Raw genomic sequence first — 22,938 nt, forward strand, 5'->3', positions numbered from 1 at the left:
AGTGTGTCGTATGTTGTGAGGGGTGGTGCTAGTGAGTCATTTGTTGAGAGGGGTGGAGCTAGTGTGTCGTATGTTGTGAGGGGTGGTGATAGTGTGTCATTTGTTGAGAGGGGTGGAGCTAGTGTGTCGTATGTTGTGAGGGGTGGTGCTAGTGAGTCATTTGTTGAGAGGGGTGGAGCTAGTGTGTCGTATGTTGTGAGGGGTGGTGATAGTGTGTCATTTGTTGAGAGGGGTGGAGCTAGTGTGTCGTATGTTGTGAGGGGTGGTGATAGTGAGCCATTTGTTGAGAGGGGTGGGGCTAGTGTGTCGTATGTTGAGAGGGGTGGTGCTAGTGAGTCATTTGTTGAGAGGGGTGGTGATAGTGAGTCATTTGTTGAGAGGGGTGGTGATAGTGAGTCATTTGTTGAGAGGTGTGGTGGTAGTGTGTCGTATGTTGTGAGGGGTGGTGATAGTGTGTCGTATGTTGAGAGGGGTGGTGAAAGTGATTCATATGTTGAGAGGGGTGGAGCTAGTGAGCCATTTGTTGAGAGGGGTGGAGCTAGTGTGTCGTATGTTGTGAGGGGTGGAGCTAGTGTGTCATATGTTGAGAGGGTTGGTGATAGTGTGTCGTATGTTGTGAGGGGTGGTGATAGTGTGTGGTATGTTGTGAGGGGTGGTGATAGTGTGTCGTGTGTTGTGAGGGGTGGTGGTAGTGTGTCGTATGTTGAGAGGGGTGGCGATAGTGTGTAGTATGTTGTGAGGGGTGGTGGTAGTGTGCCGTATGTTGTGAGGGGTGGTGATAGTGTGTAGTATGTTGTGAGGGGTGGTGATAGTGTGTAGTATGTTGTGAGGGGTGGTGATAGTGTGTCGTATGTTGTGAGGGGTGGTGATAGTGTGTCGTATGTTGTGAGGGGTGGTGATAGTGTGTAGTATGTTGTGAGGGGTGGTGATAGTGTGTAGTATGTTGTGAGGGGTGGTGATAGTGTGTAGTATGTTGTGAGGGGTGACGCTAGTGAGTCATTTGTTGAGAGGGGTGGTGGTAGTGTGTCGTATGTTGAGAGGGGTGGTGGTAGTGAGTCATTTGTTGAGAGGGGTGACGCTAGTGAGTCATTTGTTGAGAGGGGTGGTGGTAGTGTGTCGTATGTTGAGAGGGGTGGTGGTAGTGAGTCATTTGTTGAGAGGGGTGACACTAGTGAGTCATTTGTTGAGAGGGGTGGTGGTAGTGTGTCGTATGTTGAGAGGGGTGGTGGTAGTGTGTCGTATGTTGAGAGGGGTGACGCTAGTGAGTCATTTGTTGAGAGGGGTGACGCTAGTGTGTCGTATGCTGAGAGGGGTGGAGCTAGTGTGTCGTATGTTGTGAGGGGTGGTGCTAGTGAGTCATTTGTTGAGAGGGGTGGAGCTAGTGTGTCGTATGTTGTGAGGGGTGGTGATAGTGTGTCGTATGCTGAGAGGGGTGGAGCTAGTGTGTCGTATGTTGTGAGGGGTGGTGCTAGTGAGTCATTTGTTGAGAGGGGTGGAGCTAGTGTGTCGTATGTTGTGAGGGGTGGTGATAGTGTGTCATTTGTTGAGAGGGGTGGAGCTAGTGTGTCGTATGTTGTGAGGGGTGGTGCTAGTGAGTCATTTGTTGTGAGGGGTGGAGCTAGTGTGTCGTATGTTGTGAGGGGTGGTGCTAGTGAGTCATTTGTTGTGAGGGGTGGAGCTAGTGTGTCGTATGTTGTGAGGGGTGGTGATAGTGTGTCATTTGTTGAGAGGGGTGGGGCTAGTGTGTCGTATGTTGTGAGGGGTGGTGCTAGTGAGTCATTTGTTGTGAGGGGTGGAGCTAGTGTGTCGTATGTTGTGAGGGGTGGTGATAGTGTGTCATTTGTTGAGAGGGGTGGAGCTAGTGTGTCGTATGTTGTGAGGGGTGACGCTAGTGAGTCATTTGTTGAGAGGGGTGGTGCTAGTGAGTCATTTGTTGAGAGGGGTGGTGATAGTGAGTCATTTGTTGAGAGGGGTGGTGATAGTGAGTCATTTGTTGAGAGGTGTGGTGGTAGTGTGTCGTATGTTGTGAGGGGTGGTGATAGTGTGTCGTATGTTGAGAGGGGTGGTGAAAGTGATTCATATGTTGAGAGGGGTGGAGCTAGTGAGCCATTTGTTGAGAGGGGTGGAGCTAGTGTGTCGTATGTTGTGAGGGGTGGAGCTAGTGTGTCGTATGTTGTGAGGGGTGGTGATAGTGTGTCATTTGTTGAGAGGGGTGGAGCTAGTGTGTCGTATGTTGTGAGGGGTGGTGGTAGTGTGTCATTTGTCGAGAGGGGTGGAGCTAGTGTGTCGTATGTTGTGAGGGGTGGTGATAGTGTGTAGTATGTTGTGAGGGGTGGTGATAGTGTGTAGTATGTTGTGAGGGGTGACGCTAGTGAGTCATTTGTTGAGAGGGGTGGTGGTAGTGTGTCGTATGTTGAGAGGGGTGGTGGTAGTGAGTCATTTGTTGAGAGGGGTGACACTAGTGAGTCATTTGTTGAGAGGGGTGGTGGTAGTGTGTCGTATGTTGTGAGGGGTGGTGGTAGTGTGTCATATGTTGTGAGGGGTGGTGATAGTGTGTCGTATGTTGTGAGGGGTGACGCTAGTGTGTCGTATGCTGAGAGGGGTGGAGCTAGTGTGTCGTATGTTGTGAGGGGTGGTGATAGTGTGTCATTTGTTGAGAGGGGTGGAGCTAGTGTGTCGTATGTTGTGAGGGGTGGTGCTAGTGAGTCATTTGTTGAGAGGGGTGGAGCTAGTGTGTCGTATGTTGTGAGGGGTGGTGATAGTGTGTCATTTGTTGAGAGGGGTGGAGCTAGTGTGTCGTATGTTGTGAGGGGTGGTGATAGTGAGCCATTTGTTGAGAGGGGTGGGGCTAGTGTGTCGTATGTTGAGAGGGGTGGTGCTAGTGAGTCATTTGTTGAGAGGGGTGGTGATAGTGAGTCATTTGTTGAGAGGGGTGGTGATAGTGAGTCATTTGTTGAGAGGTGTGGTGGTAGTGTGTCGTATGTTGTGAGGGGTGGTGATAGTGTGTCGTATGTTGAGAGGGGTGGTGAAAGTGATTCATATGTTGAGAGGGGTGGAGCTAGTGAGCCATTTGTTGAGAGGGGTGGAGCTAGTGTGTCGTATGTTGTGAGGGGTGGAGCTAGTGTGTCATATGTTGAGAGGGTTGGTGATAGTGTGTCGTATGTTGTGAGGGGTGGTGATAGTGTGTGGTATGTTGTGAGGGGTGGTGATAGTGTGTCGTGTGTTGTGAGGGGTGGTGGTAGTGTGTCGTATGTTGAGAGGGGTGGTGAAAGTGATTCATATGTTGTGAGGGGTGGTGATAGTGTGTCGTATGTTGTGAGGTGTGGTGGTAGTGTGTCGTATGTTGTGAGGGATGGTGGTAGTGTGTCGTATGTTGTGAGGGGTGGTGATAGTGTGTAGTATGTTGTGAGGGGTGGTGATAGTGTGTCGTATGTTGTGAGGGGTGGTGATAGTGTGTAGTATGTTGTGAGGGGTGGTGATAGTGTGTAGTATGTTGTGAGGGGTGGTGATAGTGTATCGTATGTTGAGAGGTGTGGTGGTAGTGTGTCGTATGTTGTTGTGTGTTTTATGTTGTGAGGGGTGGTGGTAGTGTGTCGTATGTTGAGAGGTGTGGTGGTAGTGTGTCGTATGTTGTGAGGGATGGTGGTAGTGTGTCGTATGTTGTGAGGGGTGGTGATAGTGTGTAGTATGTTGTGAGGGGTGGTGATAGTGTGTCGTATGTTGTGAGGGGTGGTGATAGTGTGTAGTATGTTGTGAGGGGTGGTGATAGTGTGTAGTATGTTGTGAGGGGTGGTGATAGTGTATCGTATGTTGAGAGGTGTGGTGGTAGTGTGTCGTATGTTGTTGTGTGTTTTATGTTGTGAGGGGTGGTGGTAGTGTGTCGTATGTTGAGAGGTGTGGTGGTAGTGTGTCGTATGTTTAGTGCGTTTTTTTTCTGATAGAATCAAAAAGCCCAAACTGTCGCGATCTCGTACCAGAACAATGAATACAATACACCAAAAACTGGAAATTGACTTTGCCAAACTTTCGTTTTTAATAAGACTTCTTCATGGCAGACTCAAGTCAAGGTGTATCGTTTTTTTTCTGCAGATAGCACGATACCGAACAAGTTTACTGTGGCTATGTCAGTCCTGGTCGAGATGTGTTTTGGAAATGGTAAACCCAGTACCCCCCTTCCTGGCCCGTCCAACACTGTCGCCGCAAGCCCGACCGTACCATGTCCTCTTAGCCTGCTGGATTCGCTTTCAGTGCACGCTAAGATGAGGTATGCTGTTATGTCATGCGCAGTACTTTACACATTCAGCAGTACTTTACAAATTTGCTTGCTCTTGTACCCGTGGCGGTGTTTTTTTCTTTGCTTTCCCAATGCTCAATTTGTTTTTCACTTTGGTTTTGCTTGTTATGTTTCTCTGGTAATTTTGCACATGCCTTATAGATCAATAGATCCGTGGCTTGTAGATCAATAGATCCGTGGCTTGTAGATCAATAGATTCGTGTCTTATAGATCAATAGATCCGTGGCTTAAAGATCAATAGATCAGTGGCTTATAGATCAATAGATCCGTGGCTTATAGATCAATAGATCCGTGGCTTGTAGATCAATAGATTCGTGTCTTATAAATTAATAGATTCGTGTAGATAGATAGATAGAAACTTTATTAAAGTGTCATAAACAACCTCTAGCCGGGGATAAGACCCCTACTAATTGGGGGACACTTTGAGTGTATTGTTAGTAAGCATTGTAAGCACTGTCACTGGGGGTGGTCACTGCCAGAGGGTTTATTGCGTCCCCAGTGGTTCTTTTACGTCCCTTCGGTTCAGGTTAATGTAGTGCAGCTTGAAGAGACGGGACCTCCGGTTTAGTGTCCTTATCCGAGAAGACTGGAAACACGGGAGAATAACTTCAACTCACTTGTGACACAAATTCGAACCAAGGCAGGAACCCGGAAAAATCCCCAGTTTGAGCCAGGATTCGAACCTTGGCCACAGCGGTGAGAGGCCGACGCGCTAACACACTCGGCCACCCGTACTACCATATAGATTAATCAATTCGTGTCTTATAGATCAATAGACCCGTGGCTAAAGGCTAGACAATTCATGGCTTATCTGAATGATGATCTGGCTGTTTCTTTAGTCTTATTCACAGCATCGTTGCGCGTATTATCAAGATGGCCACATCTGGGACCTCTCTGGCATTAGCGCCAGCTCTCGTGGAGACGTACAGTCGTCTTCTGGTTTACATGGAGATAGAATCACTCGGAATACGGGGATTCATCAGTAAGTTTTCTACACGAAGGGTTGATGTAAGTCTTAATAAGTTTAAGCCCAGTTTTCATTAGTAATGGTTTTTTAGTGAAAACTCACTAAACTTCTCCGCAAACTCGGTCACCATCTTGAAAGTCGAGAAGGCTTGAAGTCGGGATTTCATTGGTCAGTTACTGTCACCTTACATGAATAATCAAGCACTGTTTTTTTTCGTTGTGTTTCGTTTTCACTTTGCAGAACCAAACGCAAGCGCAAGCATTATCGACTGTTTTTTCACAGCCAAACAACACCCTTTTGCTCGCGTTAGCGTTACTAATGAAAACTAGGCAATGTGAGGTAATGTTGTGTATATGGAGATAGTCACTCGGGGACTTATCGGTAAGATTTTTACAAGAAAGCTCTTCAAGTCACTGACTCTAGCGTTGTTGTGTGCGCTTAAAACGTTTCTGGTCAATAGCTTTACCCCCATTAACTCCTGGCCACTACTCAATATGGTGTCTAAGTCTAAAACGGTTGTTTGCAACTTTTTCGCTGTTGTTCGCAAATTCTTACAAGTTTTTTAGCAATGTGTTCGCAAGCTGCTGGCATGTTGTTTGAAAGTTGTTTACAAAGTGGCTTGAAAGTACGCAATTTGTTTGTATGTTTAAATGTTATTTGCAAGTTGCATCCACCCCCTGTGTGCATTTCTGACTCTCTTCGCAGTGTTAGACTGAATTACAGGAAGCATGACAATAAAACATTTATAAATATTACGAAGTCTGCTTGTTCTTGAAGCTTGTTCTTGTCGGGTTGAATTTGGACGTAAATGGCTGACGTACTGGGTGATCCATAGCTCGTTAGGCTTCCTATATCAGCTCCTAACAGTTGATTTCTGTAATTCAGGTTTGGATAGATAAGACAGAGCGTCTGAATAACCCCATTAATTGAGATTTGGATAGATAAGACAGAGCGTCTGAATAACCCCTTTAATTCAGGTTTGGATAGATAAGAGAGAGCGTCTGAATAACCCCATTAATTCAGATTTGGATAGATAAGACAGAGCGTCTGAATAACCCCTTTAATTCAGGTTTGGATAGATAAGTGAGAGCGTCTGAATAACCCCATTAATTCAGGTTTGGATAGATAAGAGGGAGCGTCTGTATAACCCCATTAATTCAGATTTGGATTTATAAGAGGGAGCGTCTGTATAACCCCATTAATTCAGATTTGGATTTATAAGAGGGAGCGTCTGAATAACCCCATTAATTCAGGTTTGGATAGATTAGACAGAGCGTCTGTATAACCCCATTAATTCAGGTTTGGATAGATAAGAGGGAGCGTCTGTATAACCCCATTAATTCAGGTTTGGATAGATAAGAGGGAGCGTCTGAATAACCCCATTAATTCAGGTTTGGATAGATAAGAGGGAGCGTCTGAATAACCCTATTAATTCAGGTTTGGATAGATAAGAGGGAGCGTCTGAATAACCCCATTAATTCAGGTTTGGATAGATAAGAGGGAGCGTCTGTATAACCCCATTAATTCAGGTTTGGATATATAAGAGGGAGCGTCTGTATAACCCCATTAATTCAGATTTGGATAGATAAGACAGAGCGTCTGAATAACCCCATTAATTCAGGTTTGGATAGATAAGAGAGAGCGTCTGAATAACCCCATTAATTCAGGTTTGGATATATAAGAGAGAGCGTCTGAATAACCCCATTAATTCAGGTTTGGATAGATAAGAGGGAGTGTCTGAATAACCCCATTAATTCAGATTTGGATAGATAAGAGGGAGCGTCTGAATAACCCCATTTATTCAGGTTTGGATAGATAAGAGGGAGCGTCTGATTAACCCCATTAATTCAGGTTTGGATAGATAAGAGGGAGCGTCTGAATAACCCCATTAATTCAGGTTTGGATAGATAAGAGGGAGCGTCTGTATAACCCCATTAATTCAGGTTTGGATAGATAAGACAGAGCGTCTGAATAACCCCATTAATTCAGGTTTGGATAGATAAGAGGGAGCGTCTGTATAACCCCATTAATTCAGGTTTGGATAGATAAGAGGGAGCGTCTGTATAACCCCATTAATTCAGGTTTGGATAGATAAGAGGGAGCGTCTGTATAACCCCATTAATTCAGGTTTGGATAGATAAGAGAGAGCGTCTGTATAACCCTATTAATTCAGGTTTGGATAGATAAGAGGGAGCGTCTGTATAACCCTATTAATTCAGGTTTGGATAGATAAGAGAGAGCGTCTGAATAACCCCATTAATTCAGGTTTGGATAGATAAGAGGGAGCGTCTGTAAAACCCCATTAATTCAGGTTTGGATAGATTAGACAGAGCGTCTGTATAACCCCATTAATTCAGGTTTGGATAGATAAGAGGGAGCGTCTGTATAACCCCATTAATTCAGGTTTGGATAGATAAGAGGGAGCGTCTGAATAACCCCATTAATTCAGGTTTGGATAGATAAGAGGGAGCGTCTGAATAACCCTATTAATTCAGGTTTGGATAGATAAGAGGGAGCGTCTGAATAACCCCATTAATTCAGGTTTGGATAGATAAGAGAGAGCGTCTGAATAACCCCATTAATTCAGGTTTGGATAGATAAGAGGGAGCGTCTGTATAACCCCATTAATTCAGGTTTGGATAAATGAGAGAGAGCGTCTGAATAACCCCATGGTGTTGCCTATCTTAGGTCATCTTCTGCCAAATGTGTTCAAGAGTCAAGCATGGGGCATCCTGCACACCCTGCTAGAAATGGTCAGCTATAGACTACACCATATTCCGCCAAACTACAGGGTCACTCTGCTATCTCACTTGCACACCATAGGGGCCGTCCAACAAACCAATCATAACCAGCTAAACTTGTGGTAAGTCAGACTGTATATTCAGCTTAACGTATGTAAGCCAGACTGTATACTCAGCTTAACGTTTGGTAAGTCAGACTGTTTACTTAGCTTAACGTATGGTACGTCAGACTGTATAATTAGATCAACGTATGGTAAGTCCGACTGTTTACTTAGCTAAACGTATGATACGTCAGACTGTATAATTAGATCAACGTATGGTAAGTCAGAGTGTATACTTAGCTTAACGTATGGTAAGTCCGACTGTTTACTTAGCTAAACGTATGATACGTCAGACTGTATAATTACATTAACGTATGATAAGCCAGACTGTATAATTAGCTTAACGTATGGTAAGTCAGAGTGTATACTTAGCTTAACGTATGGTAAGTCCGACTGTTTACTTAGCTAAACGTATGATACGTCAGACTGTAATATATAGATTTAGGCACTGCCTAAAAGCGGAGCCAGCATAAACACCTTTTGTGTTGACTGATCAAAGGTATTATTGGGGGATCTAGGATCCTGCTCTCTACTGAGATTTATTTATTGTACCAACCAAATGGATCCAGGCCTTATTCAATAATTTAAATTATGCAGTACATCAAAGTTAACAAACACAATTCCTGGTGTGGCTGTCAAAGTTGTCTAGAGTCTAATGGTAAATTCTTGTCCCATCATAGAAGTTCCATTATAAATATCTTTTTTTTTTAATCAAAACAATACTCCCACAAGCTTTGCCCTGTGCAGAAAATGTCATGGATGTAACAGCATTCCAAAGATTCAAAATAATATATTTAGACTGTTTAGATGCCATACTGTGATGTTTATGTATTGATTTAGTGGGGATTCTCTCCTTCATTGGACCGAATATTCAGAAAAATTCATGGAAATTAAAATCCAAAAATATATCTCCTTTCATGCATTACATATTGGTGCACCCCACTTTACCATATAGTGGCCTTGTTGTTGGTGGCCTACTCCCAAATGAATGCAATGAAGAAAAAACAGATTGAAAATGCTAACTTCTAATTTCAAACCAAACCCTTTCATTGATCTATGTTTGGGGTAGAGAGGAATCAAAGAATATCAATTGACTAAAAAATAATCGACGGGAGAGGAGATATAAAGTGAATTGACTCAACTTGAAAGGTTTGGTGAAAAAAATATAACAGTAATAAAAATAATTTGATTGAGCATTTCTTGACATTTCCCCTTTCCCATTATCTTAACCCTTTCACCACCACAGGCCTCTAAAGAGGCCATGTCTTTGCTATCCAAGCTATGTGAACAAAATTCTATTATTGAAAAAGAACAAGGTTGTTGCTAGTGTTATAAAGTTTAAGTATCTTGCCCTAAAAAAACCCTTCCCCTTAATAAAAGTTCCATAAATGTACATTTGTAAAGCTACATTCTGACAAGCTTTGTTCTTGCAAAGAACAATGGATGAAACAGGATTTCAAAGATGGAATATAGTTTCAGACACAATATTAGATAAGATGCAATGCTGAAGATTTAATGTACCATTTTAAGTGGTGATTTTCCATCCCCATGGGAATTAATATCTACAAATATACATCCAGTAATGCATTATATTTTGGTGTTTTGAGAAACCCTGGATCTAATTATTCCAATGAAATAAATCTAAACATCTAAAATAAATGTAATGGGCAAGAGACTTGGAAAGAAAATCCTAAAAAGAAAATATAAGTGAAAGTAATAAATGAAAATTTCTAATTTAAAAATCAAATTTGTTCATTAATTTATTTTTGGTGTAGAGGGGAAATAGCAAAGAGCTGATGCCCCGATTGCATAAAAATAGTCAACAGGGAGAAGAAAAAGGAAGAAATATGACTCTTCCTTAAATGTTTGAAAAGAAAATATAATAACAATAGTGTGATAATTATATTCAGTACTTTTCTAAAATATCCCCTTTCCCATTATCTTTAGGTTGATAGAAAACTGTTTTCTTTACAAATTTATTATTTAAAAAGCAAAAGTTTGTTTTTAGTTTTATATTATATGAGTATCTTGTTCTAAAAAAAACTATGAGTGTGTACTGCTGAATCACATAGTAATGAACTAGTCATTTGTGCCCCCTCCCTTATGGTCCTGGGGAAGTCAGGGGTTAATGTGGGGTTTTAGATTACTTTTTAACCAGAATATGTCAAGATTGGTGATTGTTTTGACTGTTTTTGACTCTTAACTTGGAAACAGGCTTTTATTTAAGTTTAATCCCCCACCCTTCCCTGGGACCATGGGTGTGGGGGTATCAAATGACTAGTGAATAAGAACATCCTACTGTTCTCTTCAAATTAAAATTAAAATTATCATGTCTTCCAGTCTTTAGCATTCATCTTGGCCCTCAGGTAGTTCGTTCCTGGTTCATAAAAGAGTGAAAACAATTATTTATTATTTCTTTCAAAACAATCTTTTTATCAAGCCATTTATAATCTAACTAATTTTCTACAACTATTTGAAAAAAAAATAAACACATGAGATGCAAGATGCAGACAATAACAACAATACATATTGAAAATAGGGTTTTTTTTATCCTCGGTAAGGAAAATTTCTCTTGTAAGTTGAAGAAGCTGCTGTATCTTCTAAGGATATTTATCTTCTTAGGACTAAGGACTAAGGACTAAGAGCACAGGATATAAATACAAGAACGGTCTTCTTTAGCAGTATTAGACAAATGCAACACGATATTGGTTAGCCTTTATGAAATATCTCAAGTCAATCAATCTGCCCTGAAGAAGTCTTATTAAAGACGAATTCCAGTTTTTGTTGTATTGTATTTTATTCAACACAATCAAGAATATAGATAAAACGAATGTCAAAACAAAACCTGTTATGCTCAAATAATTTGATTACTAAGTTAAGTACTCGCATTCTCAAAGCATACAAAAAGGACAACAAAAAGCCTAATAACTGTCATATCCTCAATAGACAATACAAATCGTCGTCCGAAACTCACCTTACATTGTTTTTTTTTGGTCGCTTTCTTGTGGTTCTGTTCGCTTTTTAATGTGAACTGTTACTTGCTTAAATTTACTAGCTAAAACCAGATAAATCTTGGCGTGAATGAATGTTAGTAGATCTCCTCTAGTTGACTTTATCCTTAAGTCACAAAATTTGGGGCAAAATAAATAATCATCGAATAATCGACAAGAACTTTTTCCCTTGCTCCGTGCTTGTATTTAGTCGCCATTTCGGGGCCGAGTGGGGCCTGGGAGTCGCGCGGCTGACTGACTGGCTGGCTGGCTGTCTGGCTGGCGAGTGACACCACAGGGTACTCGCGCGATTACCACAAAAACCAAGTCGCATACCTATACCATATTTCTATGCCTATGGGGCTACGCGCGCGGCCTGCGGCCGCGCTTGGCTCCGCTATAATTAGCTAAACGTATGTATGCCAGACTGTATAATTAGATCAACGTATGTATGCCAGACTGTATAATTAGATCAACGTATGTATGCCAGACTGTATAATTAGATCAACGTATGTATGCCAGACTGTATAATTAACTTAACGTATGGTAAGTCAAAGTGTATACTGAGTTTAATGTATGGTAAGCCAGACTGTAACCAAGCTGGTCTTCTTTTTATTGTTTATTTTTTCTGTGTGAATCCTATTGTTGTTGCTTAATGTTATGATGATCTGTTATTGTTTATTATGGTTTGTTGTTATTGATGATTTGTTGATGATCATCTGTCAATGTTATTGATGATGATCAGTTATTGCTATTGATGATCTGATGTTGTTGATGATCTGATGCTATTGATATCTGTTGTTATTGGTGATAACAAGCGTTGAGAGTACCGCTCTGCGCCTGATAACAGGGCTTGGTAGCTCTGAGGTTCAACCGCAGCTTTCCAAGTTCATAGCTGAACCCAGACAGGTCAGTCACGTGAAAACCACTCAAGCGTAAGCTAAATAGACGTGAAAGGAAGAAGGAGCGACAGCTTTTCTCTCATGTCCGCTTTGATCTTTTCGCTTCCTCGCAAAAAATGAGCGTTTAAGAAGGCCATGTATCACGCGGATTTGTAACAATCAACGGGATATGTAACAACCAACGGGATATGTAACAATCAACGGGATTTGTAACAATCAACGGGATATGTAACAACCAACGGGATATGTAACAATCAACGGGATTTGTAACAATCAACGGGATATGTAACAATCAACGGGATATGTAACAATCAACGGGATTTGTAACAATCAACGGGATATGTAACAATCAACGGGATATGTAACAATCAACGGGATATGTAACAATCAACGGGATTTGTAACAATCAACGGGATATGTAACAATCAACGGGATTTGTAACAATCAACGGGATTTGTAACAATCAACGGGATTTGTAACAATCAACGGGATTTGTAACAATCAACGGGATTTGTAACAATCAACGGGATTTGTAACAATCAACGGGATTTGTAACAATCAACGGGATTTGTAACAATCAACAGGATTTGTAACAATCAACGGGATTTGTAACAATCAACGGGATTTGTAACAATCAACAGGATTTGTAACAATCAACGGGATTTGTAACAATCAACGGGATTTGTAACAATCAACGGGATTTGTAACAATCAACGGGATTTGTAACAATCAACAGGATTTGTAACAATCAACGGGATTTGTAACAATCAACGGGATTTGTAACAATCAACAGGATTTGTAACAATCAACGGGATTTGTAACAATCAACGGGATTTGTAACAATCAACAGGATTTGTAACAATCAACGGGATTTGTAACAATCAACGGGATTTGTAACAATCAACAGGATTTGTAACAATCAACGGGATTTGTAACAATCAACAGGATTTGTAACAATCAACGGGATTTGTAACAATCAACAGGATTTGTAACAATCAACGGGATTTGTAACAATCAACGGGATTTGTAACAATCAACGGGATATGTAACAACCAGATTTGTAACAACAATCAACGGGATATGTAACAACCAGATTTGTAACAATCAACGGGATATGTAACAACCAGATTTGTAACAATCAACGGGATATGTAACAATCAACGGGATTTGTAACAATCAACGGGATATGTAACAACCAGATTTGTAACAACAATCAACCAGATATGTAACAACAACCGAATTTGTAACAATCAACGGGATATGTAACAACCAGATTTGTAACAATCAACAGGATATGTAACAACCAGATTTGTAACAACAATCAACCAGATGTGTAACAACAACCGAATTTGTAACAGAAGTAAACCGGATATGTAACAAACAAATCACCCGGATTTGTAACAATCAACGGGATATGTAACAACCAGATTTGTAACAACAATCAACCAGATATGTAACAACAACCGAATTTGTAACAATCAACGGGATATGTAACAACCAGATTTGTAACAATCAACGGGATATGTAACAACCAGATTTGTAACAATCAACGGGATATGTAACAACCAGATTTGTAACAATCAACAGGATATGTAACAACCGGATTTGTAACAATCAACGGGATATGTAACAACCAGATTTGTAACAATCAACAGGATATGTAACAACCAGATTTGTAACAATCAACGGGATATGTAACAACCAGATTTGTAACAATCAACGGGATATGTAACAACCAGATTTGTAACAATCAACGGGATATGTAACAACCAGATTTGTAACAATCAACGGGATATGTAACAACCAGATTTGTAACAATCAACGGGATATGTAACAACCAGATTTGTAACAATCAACGGGATATGTAACAACCAGATTTGTAACAATCAACGGGATATGTAACAACCAGATTTGTAACAACAATCAACCAGATATGTAACAACAACCGACTTTGTAACAATCAACGGGATATGTAACAACCAGATTTGTAACAATCAACGGGATATGTAACAACCAGATTTGTAACAATCAACGGGATATGTAACAACCAGATTTGTAACAATCAACAGGATATGTAACAACCGGATTTGTAACAATCAACGGGATATGTAACAACCAGATTTGTAACAATCAACAGGATATGTAACAACCAGATTTGTAACAATCAACGGGATATGTAACAACCAGATTTGTAACAATCAACAGGATATGTAACAACCAGATTTGTAACAATCAACGGGATATGTAACAACCAGATTTGTAACAATCAACGGGATATGTAACAACCAGATTTGTAACAATCAACGGGATATGTAACAACCAGATTTGTAACAATCAACGGGATATGTAACAACCAGATTTGTAACAATCAACGGGATATGTAACAACCAGATTTGTAACAATCAACGGGATATGTAACAACCAGATTTGTAACAATCAACGGGATATGTAACAACCAGATTTGTAACAATCAACGGGATATGTAACAACCAGATTTGTAACAATCAACAGGATATGTAACAACCAGATTTGTAACAATCAACGGGATATGCAACAACCAGATTTGTAACAATCAACGGGATATGTAACAACCAGATTTGTAACAATCAACGGGATATGTAACAACCAGATTTGTAACAATCAACAGGATATGTAACAACCAGATTTGTAACAATCAACGGGATATGTAACAACCAGATTTGTAACAATCAACAGGATATGTAACAACCAGATTTGTAACAATCAACAGGATATGTAACAACCAGATTTGTAACAATCAACGGGATATGCAACAACCAGATTTGTAACAATCAACGGGATATGCAACAACCAGATTTGTAACAATCAACGGGATATGTAACAACCAGATTTGTAACAATCAACGGGATATGCAACAACCAGATTTGTAACAATCAACGGGATATGCAACAACCAGATTTGTAACAATCAACGGGATATGTAACAACCAGATTTGTAACAATCAACGGGATATGTAACAACCAGATTTGTAACAACAATCAACCAGATATGTAACAACAACCGAATTTGTAACAATCAACGGGATTTGTAACAACCAGATTTGTAACAACAATCAACCAGATATGTAACAACAACCGAATTTGTAACAGAAGTCAACCGGATATGTAACAAACAAATCAACCGGATTTGTAACAAAAATCACCCGGATTTGTAACAACCTAAGGATTTCTTCAAATCGTTTGAATACAAACTCCATTTATAACACAGGTAAAATATATTTAAAGTCTTCCTTGGTTCTAACGTATAAGGGGGGACTCTAGCGATGACGTCATCAAAATCGAAATCTTTTAGCAGATAAACTGTTAGACGGTCAAACCTTTGTCATCCCACTAAAACAGTCCCAGGAAACCAAAGTTGGTTGACCTGTACCAGGAGGCAAGGGGAGTGCACGGGCGAAGTCACGTGACGTGACGTCATCGATGTATATTTCTATTGTTGTCTTCTTCACTTCAACCTAGTTCAAGTGTGAAATGGAATAACATCCTTTCCTCCAATCCAGGATACATGTCACGTCCAAATAATGGAAACCACTCTGCGATCGTGTGCGATCATATGAAAACCATTCTGCGATCGTGTGCGATCATTTGAAAACCACTCTGCGATCGTGTGCGATTATATGGAAACCAGCCTTAACGCGGGTGGCGTTTGCTCTACTAATTGTAGTCAACTATTAATCCTGCAAGCCTAAATATAGAGATGTTTTGAGTTTCAAGATAACTTTCAGTTTACACGACTTCCAAACTGAGGTGACCAAAAATGAATTGATCAAAAAGGAATTGATAGAAGCAACGTTTTCACCGGGGTCTGTCCGTTTAAATGTCTTTAATATTGCAAGTATAATTCTTCTCCACAATCAATGATCGATAATATCAACACCCTTGACTATAAATTAAGTAAAAGTTTTTCACGTAGGGAGCAAACATTTAAATAATGTCAGTGATGACATCACGTCACGTGACTTCGCCAGTGCATCCCCTTGCCACCATTGACACGTCAACCAAGTTTGGCCTTCTAACAGTGTATCTGTTAAAATATATGCACGGAGCTGTATTTTGATGACTTCATCGATAGAGTCCCCCGGACTTACTTTAGAACCAACGAAGATATCTGGAATGTTTGACCTGTGTTATAAATGGCGTTTGTATTCAAACGATTTTACGAAATCCTTAGGTTGTTACAAATCCGTTTGAGTAGTTTGTCACAAATCCGGTTGAGTAGTTACATATCCGGTTGATTTTTGTTACATATCCGGTTAGTTTTTGGTACATATCCGGTTGATGTTTATTACATATCCGGTTCATTTTTGTTACATATCCGGTTGATTTTTGTTCATATCCGGTTGATTTTTGTTACAAATTCGGTTGTTTTTACATATCCGGTTGATTTTTGTTACAAATCCGGTTGTTGTTACATATGTGGTTGATTGTTGTTACAAATCCCGTTGATTGTTACAAACCCGGGTGATACAGGCCAATCTTTCCGCCATTGCAAACTCCTACTTTATACCGAGTCGCACAAAGAATCCGTTTCCATCAAGCGAATGAGTTGTGCCTAGTGCGCACTTATGACATAACAACATAGGCGCGCACACTCTTTTAGGCCCAACATAACGACATGGACACAATGACATAAAAGAAAAAAACATGTTTTTTTTTTCACTCATGTCGCTATGTTCATGTCGTGATGTTGGGGTTATGTCAAAATGTCGAACCATTCACACTTGAACATATAAACATAAGGGTGCACGCGCCTATGTCATTATGTTGCCACTAGTGTGCACCAGGCATTAGATACTTTAATTAAATATTGTTACTCAAGTATTGGAATTCAATTGTTGATGGATATTTTGAAGTTTTTTTTTCAAACAGACCGTTTAAGGTAAAGGAGTAGGTGATCAACAATATTTCACCAAGCGAGGCTATACAAACAATGCTGAACAGAGCTGAAGATGACATATTAAATTGTGTTTCAGATCTTGTCTGCGGAATCCGAAGAGCTTAATCGAGCACTGGTTCTAACTATCGCCAGATCCATGCACGTGACAGGAGCCGAGTCTTCCGGTAACTGGTGTGATGGCATTCTTGGCGTACTTATTGCCAACACTCCGCACAGGTACAGCCAGTGGAGGCCATTCACACCCCTACTTCACGCCCAGCGCGATACACAAAGCGTCCCATCGACTGATTTAAGCTAGTAACTGGTGGTGATTTATTAATTCACTTGTTGTTCGCCAACAGCTGGGCGTCACATACGCTCGCTTGCTTCCCTCAGCCGCTTCAGCAGTTCTATAGCGAGAATCCGACTGACCGACCCGTCAAGACCAAGCAGGCACTACGCAACCACGTGGAGGAGGAGTATCGACGGTGGAAGTGTGAGTACCACGTTGATGGATGACGTTAGGTTCACATGACTCGCTCTTGGATCTTTTCACATGACGTCAGTTTCACTTGACTCGCTTTGGAAACTTTCACATGACGTCAGGTTCACATGACTCGCTATTGGATATTTTCACATGACGTCAGGTTCACATGACTCGCTCGTGGATCTTTTCACATGACGTCAGTTTCACTTGATTCACTATTGGATATTTTCACATGGCGTCAGGTTCACATGACTCGCTATTGGATCTTTTCACATGATGTCAGGTTCACATGACTCGCTTGTGGATCTTTTCACATGATGTCAGGTTCACATGACTTTATATTGGATGTTTTTCATGACGTAAGGCTCACATGACTCGCTATTGGATATTTTCACATGACGTCAGGTTCACTTGACTCGTTATTGCTGGATCTTTTCACATGACGTCATGTTCACATGACTCGGTATAGGATATTTTCACATGACGTCAGGCTCACATGACTCGCTATTGGATCTTTTCACATGACGTCATGTTCACATGACTCGATATTGGATATTTTCACATGACGTCAGGCTCACATGACTCGCTATTGGATCTTTTCACATGATGTCAGGTTCACATGACTCGCTATTGGATCTTTTCACATGACGTCGTGTTCACATGACTCGCTATTGGATATTTTCACATGACGTCATGTTCACATGACTCGCTATTGGATATTTTCACATGACGTCAGGTTCACATGACTCGCTATTGGATACTTTTACATGACGTCAGGTTCACTTGACTCGCTATTGGATCTTTTCACATGACGTCATGCTCACACGACTCGCTATTGGATCTTTTCACATGACGTCATGTTTACATGACTCGCTATTGGATTTTTCACATGGCACGGCAAGTGCAGAGCTACGTAAATATAGAAAAAAACAGTGGCGCAGATTAACTTTGATCATTTCTAAATTGAAAAATAATTTATTGTATCGACAATAACGCCAAACTGCATGGAATTTGTTTTCTACAAAAACGACTAAACTTTGATTGAAAAAATAAAAAACAGCGCACGCTCGTTTGAAATGATGCTACTCTAGAGCCCGCGCGTGAAAATAACGAAACTTGAAAGCTTCTTTGCTCCGTAAGATTTCCAATATATATTTCTTATCTGTCCAGTTCTTAGAGTAGATTGAAAATTTAGTTTTATTTTTGCACTATTGATGTTTGAATCCTGACTGTTTTGCTTATCGTTACGGAGGTCTACACTCGAGGATGTCTAGCGGGAATAAAGTCTGTTATAACACAACTCCTTTTAAGATTATAATAATCTGTCTTCGCCTTTTCTCCGCCTCTATTTTAGCGATGACTTCCGAGCACGAATTGTTGGCACACTTTACTGACCCGACCTTATCAAATGTGTTTATATGGTAAGATATGTACCAGTCACACACCCATCTTGTCATGCCAACCACTTGTACATCATGTTATGCAGTAAAAAAGCCAAGCCTGTAACACAAACACACATCTTGTCACTTGCCTTTTCACGGTCGCCAAGCACCTACCTTTAAAGGTAATTCCCTTGAAATAGTTCTACTATCCAGAATTTTTAAAACTTGGCACTAAAAGACACTGTTTTCGCCACTATTTATACGGTAAAAAGCGCCATTTTGAAGTATTTTACGGAAATAAACAACCTTCTACTATCCAACTTTTTTTTCAGTATATCATCTTTCCGTTTATATTTAACTATTTGAGCAAACAAAAAAGGGGGTAACCGACTTCGTATTTCTGTCAAAGCGTTTTTAAGTAAAAAAATGCGCACCTTTTGCTTTCTTTTCTTGTACAACTGTGGTGCGCTCACACTTGGTACCGTCAAGCCACATTCATTTGTCACGGTCTTCACACAATAATGCCATTTTCTCAATAATATACTCATATACTCTTGTGGTCTCTTCATGCCAGTATTCTATGGAAGGTGCTCTTGGACACCGGCAGGCTTAGTCCGCTCTGTCACAAGTAAGTCGATACCCATGTCACGTTTAAGTCAGTAGCCATGTCAAAAGTAAGTCAATACCCATATCACGTTCAAGTCGATACCCATGTCAAAAGTAAGTCAATAACCATATCACGTTCAAGTCGTTACCCATGTCGCGAGTAAGTCAATAACCATGTCACGTTTAAGTCGATACCCATGTCAAAAGTAAGTCAATACCCATATCACAAGTCGATACCCATGCCGAAAGTAAGTCAATACCCATGTTGAAAGTAAGTCAATACCCATGTCAAAGTCAATTTTATATCCGAGATCTTATTATAGCATGACTTGTTTGGTTAGATCTTATTTTACCATGACTTGTTTAGTTAGATCTTATTAAACCTTAAAACACTCATCAATATTCAATAGGCATGTTGACCAATCGGATGTCGTTCTTCCGACACGTGAATAGGCTTTATACACTCAACAAATCTAAAGCACGGGGAGGGAATCGTCTCCAGGGAAATATTGGGGTACAATATTAAAACCATGACAAATTAACGAACATGTAACATAATATAAAGCTATCATGACGTCATGAAGGATTATATAAAACCCTCATGACCTAATGTAGCTTTATATAATGTTGCATCCAGCAGATTTGGCAAGTAAACAAAGACATACGTAATATCACAAACAGTAAGCTACTTTATTACAAGTAAATAGCATAGTTTACAATCTAGTCTATGGTATGTTTTAGATACACTCTCATGAACGGACTCCATAATCAAACAGTGTTCAAAGTGACTAAGCTGTTAGTCCAAGAGTCCCTTTGCCAGATGGCAGCTTCATTTTGCTCAGACAATCGCCTATTTCTTCTTTTTTCTAAGCCGTCGTCACCCTGTCTTTGACCAGTTTCGCTTCGCATGATTATGTTCAACCTGAGAATAAAGAAAGTCAGAATGATCTAAGACCTGAATAAAACAGTATAAACACCGACAACTTTATATGTGGGTATTGACATTATTTATATGTGGGTATAAACATTTTGCTTAGCCAGTTGGACTGCGTTTCGTAATTGGATTGAATGAAGTCCAGTTATATGTGTATAGAGGCTTCTCGGTGGATATCTTGTGCCGTCGACCTTGTTTTTTTTAAAGATTTCAGTTTCCAAATATTCGACGTTTTTGTCCTCGACTAGTGCTCGACTAGCAAGTCAATTTATGTAAAACTGCGTGCTGTTTGCCCGCGATCTAATGTTAGTTTTGTTTATTGTTCTACTTGCTCTTTTTAACCGAATCCCGGTAGTCTTTATTGACAATTCAAAAGCTATTATTTTTTCCATCGCGATTGATCAACACTCCTATTGAATATTGATGAGAATTTTAAGCCGTTCAAAACACTCGAAGATCGTGTATTCGCGGATCGTGTATTCGCGAAAACACTCCTTCTTGTGTTTTAAATAGTAAATAACTTGTTTGGTTAGATCTTATTATACCATGACTTGTTTGGTTAGATCTTATTATACCATGACTTGTTTGGTTAGATCTTATTATACCATGACTTGTTTGGTTAGATCTTATTATACCATGACTTGTTTGGTTAGATCTTATCATACCATGACTTGTTTGCTTAGATCTTATCATACCATGACTTGTTTGCTTAGATCTTATTATACCATAGCTTGTTTGCTTAGATCTTATTATACCATGACTTGTTTGGTTAGATCTTATTATACCATGACTTGTTTGGTTAGATCTTATTATACCATGACTTGTTTAGTTAGATCTTATTATACCATGACTTGTTTAGTTAGATCTTATTATACCATGACTTGCTTAGTTAGATCTTATTATACCATGACTTGTTTGGCTAGATCTTATTTTACCATGACTTGTTTGCCTATTTCTTATTATACAATGACTTGTTTAGTTAGATCATATTATACCATGACTTGTTTGGTTAGATCTTATTTTACCATGACTTGTTTGCCTATTTCTTATTATACAATGACTTGTTTAGTTAGATCTTATCATACCATGACTTGTTTAGTTAGATCTTATCATACCATGACTTGTTTGGTTGGTTTAGGATACTCGAGCAACTCGGAGCGCGTGCTCTGTCGAGTCACGTGCGCTTCTTTGCGGATTTTCTCGTCTATGAGTTCTCGACATCAGGAGGAGGCAAACACGTGAACAAGGTGCGGCGAAATCATGTGGCCCTCGGGGCCGACTTGTAACACAAAGACAACAAACAATGCGAATAAGATAGCAGCAACCAAATCAACTCAAATCACTGTGAAATTCAAGCCTAACTTATAATTTTAAAAATGGTATGAAGTTATTGTTGTTATTTTATTGTTGTTGTTAAGGTTCACATTAACCACAACTGGTATTTTTCTTCTTTAATAAGACCTCTTAAGGGCAGACTGAAGAAGGTGACTTATTTACATCAAGTTAGTTGCGCGAGACGCAAATACATCACAACCATATGACAAAAATGTGCACATTCTAGAATAGCATGCACCAAAAATACAAAAAAAAACATCTCTAGGTGGTTTCTACTACAAGAGAAAGTCATCACTATGAAGACCCCCCGAGGATGGATAGACCCTCCTCCCTTAGCTGAGACTCAGAGTTACACTTATGTATAAGTTGTACGGTAACAGACCTGGATGATTACCACAATGGAACTAGTGTTGTTATTAATGCATAGCTGTCCACACTATTTAAGTTTATCATATTTTCTTTTGTTTTTGCAGTGTATTCAGCACTTGAATGACTTGATTTGGAAGTACAACGTGGTAACACTCGATCGCCTGGTTCTTTGCCTGGTACGTAACACTCGACCGCCTGGTTCTTTGCCTGGTATGTAGATAGCACTCAACAGCCTGGCTCTTTGCCTGGTAGGTAACACATGACCTCCTGGCTCTTTGCCTGGTTGGTAACACATGACCACCTGGTTCTTTGCCTGGTAGGTATCACTCGACTGCCTGGTTCTTTGCCTGGTAGATATTACATGACCACCTGGTTCCTTGCCTGGTTGGTAACACATGACCACCTGGTTCCTTGCCTGGTTGGTAACACATGACCACCTGGTTCTTTGCCTGGTAGGTAGGTAGCACTCGACCTCCTGGTTCTTTGCTTGGAATGTAGGTAACACTTGACTGCCTGGTTCTTTGCCTGGTTGGTAACACATGACCACCTGGTTCTTTGCATGGTAGGTAGGTAACACTCGACCTCCTGGTTCTTTGCTTGGAATGTAGGTAACACTTGACTGCCTGGTTCTTTGCCTGGTAGGTAACACTCGACTGCCTGGTTCTTTGCCTGGTAGGTAACACTCGACTGCCTGGTTCTTTGCCTGGTAGGTAACACATGACCACCTGGTTCTTTGCCTGGAATGTAGGTAACACATGACCACCTGGTTCTTTGCCTGGTATGTAGGTAACACTCGACCGCCTTGTTCTTTGCCCGGTAGGTAACTCATGACCACCTGGTTCTTTGCATGGTAGGTAGGTAACACTCGACCGCCTTGTTCTTTGCCTGGTAGGTAACTCATGACCACCTAGTTTTT

The 22,938-nt window shown here is 40.4% G+C and overlaps 1 protein-coding gene across 1 annotated transcript in view; it reads left to right on the top strand.

The window, feature by feature from the left end:
- The window catches only part of LOC5506452 (mediator of RNA polymerase II transcription subunit 23), an 85,945-nt gene that overhangs the window by 23,804 nt on the left and 39,203 nt on the right, over positions 1-22,938 (top strand). Inside the window, exons 17-26 of the mRNA XM_048727198.1 lie at positions 4,090-4,264; positions 5,134-5,276; positions 7,950-8,124; positions 11,912-12,002; positions 17,007-17,146; positions 17,272-17,405; positions 18,751-18,817; positions 19,353-19,406; positions 21,457-21,565; positions 22,127-22,198. Coding sequence (XP_048583155.1) covers positions 4,090-4,264; positions 5,134-5,276; positions 7,950-8,124; positions 11,912-12,002; positions 17,007-17,146; positions 17,272-17,405; positions 18,751-18,817; positions 19,353-19,406; positions 21,457-21,565; positions 22,127-22,198 — 1,160 coding nt within the window. The remainder of the gene's footprint in view (positions 1-4,089; positions 4,265-5,133; positions 5,277-7,949; positions 8,125-11,911; positions 12,003-17,006; positions 17,147-17,271; positions 17,406-18,750; positions 18,818-19,352; positions 19,407-21,456; positions 21,566-22,126; positions 22,199-22,938) is intronic.

This window comes from Nematostella vectensis, chromosome 4 (genome assembly GCF_932526225.1).
Source record: "Nematostella vectensis chromosome 4, jaNemVect1.1, whole genome shotgun sequence".
NCBI classification, from domain to species: Eukaryota; Metazoa; Cnidaria; class Anthozoa; order Actiniaria; family Edwardsiidae; genus Nematostella; species Nematostella vectensis.